Source organism: Kryptolebias marmoratus, linkage group LG22, assembly GCF_001649575.2.
Source record: "Kryptolebias marmoratus isolate JLee-2015 linkage group LG22, ASM164957v2, whole genome shotgun sequence".
Classification (NCBI taxonomy): Eukaryota; Metazoa; Chordata; class Actinopteri; order Cyprinodontiformes; family Rivulidae; genus Kryptolebias; species Kryptolebias marmoratus.
In genome coordinates this window covers 28,466,191-28,472,426 of record NC_051451.1, presented here as the reverse complement: position 1 = coordinate 28,472,426, position 6,236 = coordinate 28,466,191, and the positions used below count along the sequence as shown (strand labels likewise).

The following is a 6,236-nucleotide window of genomic DNA, read 5'->3' as shown; positions in this document are numbered from 1 at the left end:
CACCGTCTGTCCGTTAACCCTTCCTGTCCCACCGTCTGTCCGTTAATCCTTCCTGTCCCACCGTCTGTCCGTCTGTCCTCTGGTGGGACCCTGAACGGGACTCTAGTCTTCCATGTTGGGTATTTTTGCAGAAACGGGTCACAGGTCAGGTGTTTGTGTGTCAGGGAATCCTCGGACCTGAAGCCGTGTGCGGAGGACACGTGTTCATGAAGAAATTCTTCTCATTCCTGATTCTTGTTCCAACCCAGAAGTTAAAGCAGCTGTGACTCATCTGTGAAACTGACTCACTGTTCAGCGTCATGATGTGCTCTGCTCCAGGATGGTGAAAGCTGAGTCCCATACGTCCTGTTGAAGAAGAAGATTAAAGAAAGGAAAAAGTCATTTTTATTACAACGAGTGGCTCAAGCAGCATGGGTTGAAGAGCTGACTGTAGAAAGTCTTAACAAAAGACTCCCTTATTACTTCTACAGTTTTTATAATCCACACACAGGAAACAGGAAGAATACGCTTGGAGAGAGAACCACTGAACTTTGCACAAAACTGCAGCCAGAGGTGGTTCTTTACGTCTCCTACTACTAAAAACTGAACCCCTACTTCAGATCTACTCAAACACACAACTCAGCTTAAAGAAGTTACTCAGTAAAACCTAAAACTGTTTTATTTAAACCTCAATGCAAACAGATAAAACAGCCTGAAATAAGACACTGAGATAATAAAACAAAAACAACCCAAAGGAGGGCTTTTAGCTGAAGTTTTAAGCACAAAAACACTGAAATGAAAGCATCCCCCGCCATCTTGGAACCTAAAGTTTTACACACAGACGTCGTGGGATTTGTGTGTTGGGGAGGACTCTCAGATACTACCACTCCAGATTTTAGCTCAATATCTGTAACATTTACTGAATTAATTGGTGGAGAATTTATAAAACATATAAAACAGACGTTGTCTCTTTATGCCCCCCCCTGAGTGGTCTCAACTCTAAAACTGAGGAGGAGGTGAAAGTTAAAGCTGGAATGTCACAATGTGTGACATTCTTTCAGCCGACTATCATCACGTGCTGTGCAGTTATTTAACTCTCCACAAAGTCCTGAAACTTTCGCCACCCCACCTCTGACAGTCGAGCCCGGCTGGCGTCCAAATCCAGCAAACCCGAGGGACGGCGGCGCAGCAACGTGTGGGTGGTCTGGTTATTGGTTTATCAACCAGATTACAAGCTCTGGTTCCTCAGAGAGAAGGAGCTGTGAACTTCCTGCAGAACCAGGTCCATCCAAACACTTCCTGCAGACAGATGTTACTAAATACAGCTGTGATCTGACTGGAAGGCAGAGGTTACAGCAAACACAAGATCTGGGCTTTCTGTCCACACCAGTCCTGCTGGTGACACACGAGGGGGGGGGGTTCCTGAAACCAGCTTTAAATAGCTCCAAGCGTCATCTGCTCCATATTCAACCTTCCCTGGTTTGTTGCCCCCCCCCCGCGGCTCAGCTGATCAACAATATTACCTACCAACACAAAAACTCCAACAATGCTGTCCTTCAGGTTTCCAAACATCTATATCATCTTCAGATTCAACGTCACCGACCGTTTCCCTCCTCCAGTTTGACATTTACAGCCCATTAACACGTCCGTGAGCAAACCTCAGCTGAACCTCTGCCAACAGCAGCAAGGTGTGGAAATAATAACCCCGAAGAAAGAAAAAGACTTTCTGCTGACTCAGAAATCCTTTGTTAACAACAGAAAACGAGCGAGAAGAGAAGCTGCTTCCACTGAACCCAACAGTTAACCAGGGGGTCAAAGGTCACTGAACAAAGCAAAAACCTTTACAAAATTTAAAAAAGAAAAGTAAGAAAGTTGTTTATTTATTGTCTCAGTCAGTTGATTACTTATTTAATGAGTTTGTTTAAATCACACGTGTCAAACTCAAGGCCCGCGGGCCAGATCCGGCCCTCTGTAATATTTCATTCGTCCCTCTAGTCTGGTTCAGATCGAGTCTCTGATTCTTATTTTGCTTAAAAAACTGAGCCTAATTAGTGAAGTTTTCTCTCACAGTGACTTAGAAGCCAACAATATTTCTGTATGATCAGGTTTTTGTCTGTTTTAATGTTAAAAACTTCATTTAAAAGCTGAGTGAGGCGTAAGAAATGACTGCTAATGATGAGCTTTTTGAAGTTTGATCTATTTGTCTGTGTTCATTAAAGTCTGTTTGCTCTAAATGCTGTATAATCTGTAACTGGGAAAAGGTAGTTGATATTTCTATATGGATGATTTGACATAATACATCTAAAACCAATTAATTTATGTCATTTTTAATAAATATTGATCGTGATTAGCCCTTGGCTAGGACCAAATTTTTAATTTTGGCCCCCTTGCGTCTCTGGGTTTGACACCCCTGGTTTAAATCATGATGCTGCTAAACCTTCTGAATTTCCCTCTGCGACCAATAAATCTTCCATCCTTCCATCTGAGAACATCTGTTGACACATGGAAGTATCACAGAAGTCTTTAGACATTTTTGAGACAATGAGAGGCTTTCAGGAATCCAGTGAACCCTGGAAGCTTCAGCTTGTTTTCAACATCACTCAGACTTGAGGAAATCTGGACAAACTGTTAAAGTAAAAAGAAAAAACATGTCCAGACATGTTCTTTAGCCCAGAGTGGATAATCTTAGTCATGCTTACAGAGGGCAGAACACAACAAAGCTCTGTGACGGAGCTGTTTATTGGAACCAAGGTGGCATCTAACCTTTAGCACAGCCAGTAAACGCATCATCTTATCTCCCTGCAGTCATTACAGGCCGTTTAAAGTACACACACATCCTATGTGTCGTTAACTGCAGGGGTTGAAAAGTTTATGGGGTCAGAACCAGATTCCCAGTGGAGTATTTACCCTGCGGAGAAAAACAAACTGTTTAAAAGGAGGGAGCTCCTCACTGGAGATCGGACTCCTGATGCTATTCTTAGCATAGCTTCACCTCATGAAAACAAAGAAACAAACACCTGACTTCTTGTTTGGGGAAAAACCACCTGCTCCTCATCTGCTGTGAACTTTGCTTTAAATCATGTTTTCCATCAAGCGGCGGCCAAACAGTGTCAGTGTTTACTTTTCCTCAACTACACCCTTCAGCTACGACTCAGCCTGCCTCGCTGGGAGCATTAAAGGGACATTTGGACCATTCTGAAGTGGTGTTCCAGCTGAAGTCTGACAGGACTGATGAGCTAACTGCTAACATGGCTAAAACCAGAGCGGACGGCTGGAGCCATTCTGCTACATTTAGCTTTTAGCTACTATTCTGCTAAGTTTAGCTTCTAGCTAGATTTATGCTACTTTTACCTAACTTTTTGCTGCTTTTAGCTTTTACCCTTTGATACTTTTAGTTAGTATTTTGCTACCTTTAGCTCTTTGCCAACCTTTTGCTACTTTTAGCTAAACTTTTTCTGCTTTTACCAAGTGTTTGGTAGTAGATTTGGCTGTCAGCAGCAGTTTGGATGTGCCTGGTGTGTGTGTGTTGAAGTAAAAAGGGTCCGTTTGCTCAGACCTCCAGGTGAACCTGCTCCTCTCAGAAGATTGTAGAAAGTTTATGGATGAGCTCATTTCTGTCTGATTTTCGGCAGCAGCAGCAAAGCTTTCTCTCTTCTTTCACAAATAAAAAGTCCGACATTCATGGACTCATGAAACACTCAAGGAATAAGAGCTATTCTGAGCACAATGAGAAGTATGCCAGAAATGTGTGATGGGATGGATGTGGGTGGGAACCGTTCAGCTGGGAATGCAGAACCGGGTCGGCTGCCTTAATTAGTTTTGACTGCTGGTTTATGGTTGGACGCCAAACTTTAAACAACACAGAAAAGTTAAGGAAACAAACTGGATTTAAACAAATCTATGGTTACACAAACAGATGAGTGGTTTTAAACTTTATGAGCCTTAAGGTCAATAACCAGGAAGTTCATTTTACCCTGAAGATGCCACACCTGCTTCGAAGTGTGCGCTCCAGGACTGATGACCCGGCTGAACAGGAACCAACTACTGAGCGTTATTAGACAGAACATCACTTCAACGCTGACTGGACTATTCCAGTCATGTTAGGCAGCATCTGGAGTTCAGATCCTAATTATGTCACTTTGCAGGGAAAGCTGCTGATTTTAACTTCAGACCCAACATGATGACGATTAAAGAAATTAAAAAGGTAACAACTGCGCATAAAGCACACAACAACAACCTCAATGTGGTAAGCATGAATGTATGAATATTCCTAACCTGCAAAATGATTCCTCCATATTATATCAGCGATAGTCATTGGAGGGCCCCCAGCTGGGTGTGGTTTACCTTTGTCAGGGTCAGTCCTTATCATATCCATTAAGGAATTCTCCAAAGAGACCAAGTTAAAAGGGTCAAAGGGCCGATTCCGGTCCTGAAACACAAAAACATCTGAATTAGTGTCGTCACAACAAGCTATGTTATTAATCTAACTAACTAATAATTCTGTCTGTGCTTTAAACATATTGTTTTATTATCACTCATAAATATCTTGAAAATAATCACTGCCTAAACAAATATCTTGTAATTTAGGCCTAAACGATGTGTTGAGAGAATAATAAAAACAACCGGTTTAAAATAACTTGGTGTTGAAAAAAATAAGAAAAGGATTTCAGCCGCCATCTTGCTAGGTGCTACACGGCGTCCTTTCTTTCTGCCAGCAGCCCATAAATATCTGAGGGGAAAAAACTAAACTCTGCCAAGAAGCCCAATAATTTGTTAATAATTGTTATAATTACCAGAAGCTGCAGCTTCAAATAACGTGGAAATACGTTTACCTTTAACACACTGTTATTATTAAACCGGGTCATTGCTCTGTCTCTATAAACCAGAGACCTGAGGGTCGGCATGGGCCAGATAACTCCAAATATATTATCAGTACTTGTTGTTAATAACAGCCATCAGCTTACAAACCTGTTTTATGCATCTTATGGGTAAAATCTGTGCTAAACAGTGAATTAAACAAAAGTTTAGTTAACTTGTCTAAACTTCTACAGCTGGTTCACCTTTGGAGCCCACACATTTCAATATGGCCACCACAGCCAACACAGAAATGGTTATACCTCAGGTAATCTTACAGATATTGAGCTCAAATTGAAATGTTATTTTCAGTCTGACCAAATAAAGAATATCTTTTCTGAGCGTAAGAAGATTTTAGTCTAAAAGTTTGGCAGGAAAGGCAGCGGATGAATAAAAGGTCTTTATTTACACCAAATCAAACACTTCAGGATGTCATCTTTGCAGGCAGAATCACAGAAAGCCCTGAACCCGGAGCTGCAGCCCGTTGGTATCTGTGTCTACTACACAACCTGGGGGGGTCACATTGTTTGCACACCACAGCTTTTGTTGCCCGTTCGGCTGAGCATTGAAAAGTGTTATTCCCACCACTTTGAACCCAACAGCGCCGCAGAGATAGAAATCTGCCCACTTGGTACAAACGGTAAACATTTAAACTGCTGAGCTGTCAGTTTGTTCCCCCTCCCTGCCGAGGACACATACAGCTCGTTATAAAATCCTACACAGACTTTGCTCCTGAACGCATCACGAGTGACTACCAGCATGTGGAATGCAGGGTCACGTTGACCCATTCTGACGACGCAGCAGCTCGCGTTTCCTCACGAGCCAAAAATAAGATAAGATAAGAATTCGAGATAAGAAAATACCTGTTTGACATAAATAAAAACAGGTCAGGAAGAGAAAGACCTGCCAGGTTAGTGAGCAGATCGGCCAAACTTACAGGGTTCAGATATTACAGCTGCAACTGAAATGATATTTAAACCGGAACATACAGTCAATTTAAAGCCAGCCAACTTTAAGATGTTTTTCAACAGGAGACTCCAGCCGTCTCCACCAGTCTCCAGCTGTCTCCACCCGTCTCCACATGTTCCTCTGCCTCCGCCTGTCTCTACCTGCCTCCACCTGTCTGCACCCATCTCCACCCATCCCCACCCGTCCCCACCTGTTCCCACCTGTCTCCATCTGTCTCCACCTGTTCCCACCTGTCTCCACCAGTCTCCAGCTGTCTCCCCCTGTCCCTCTGCCTCCACCTGTCGCCACCTGTCTCCACCCATCTCCACCTGTCCCCCTGTCTGCACCCATCTCCACCCGTCCCCACCTGTTCCCACCTGTCTCCATCCGTCTCCACCTGTCCCCACCTGTCTCCACCTGTTCCCACCTGTCTCCACCTGTCTCCACCCGTCTCC

The 6,236-nt window shown here is 43.3% G+C and overlaps 1 protein-coding gene across 3 annotated transcripts in view; it reads right to left on the bottom strand.

Annotated features, from left to right (window-relative positions):
- The window catches only part of cpeb3 (cytoplasmic polyadenylation element binding protein 3), a 22,557-nt gene that overhangs the window by 9,344 nt on the left and 6,977 nt on the right, over positions 1 to 6,236 (bottom strand). For 2 of the 3 annotated variants that reach the window (XM_037973602.1, XM_037973603.1), the window contains exons 3-4: positions 4,255 to 4,408; positions 289 to 345 (exon numbers count right to left, since the gene is read on the bottom strand). In XM_037973602.1, coding sequence (XP_037829530.1) covers positions 289 to 345; positions 4,255 to 4,408 — 211 coding nt within the window. The remainder of the gene's footprint in view (positions 1 to 288; positions 346 to 4,254; positions 4,409 to 6,236) is intronic. The other variant, XM_017435105.3, reaches the window with a different exon arrangement.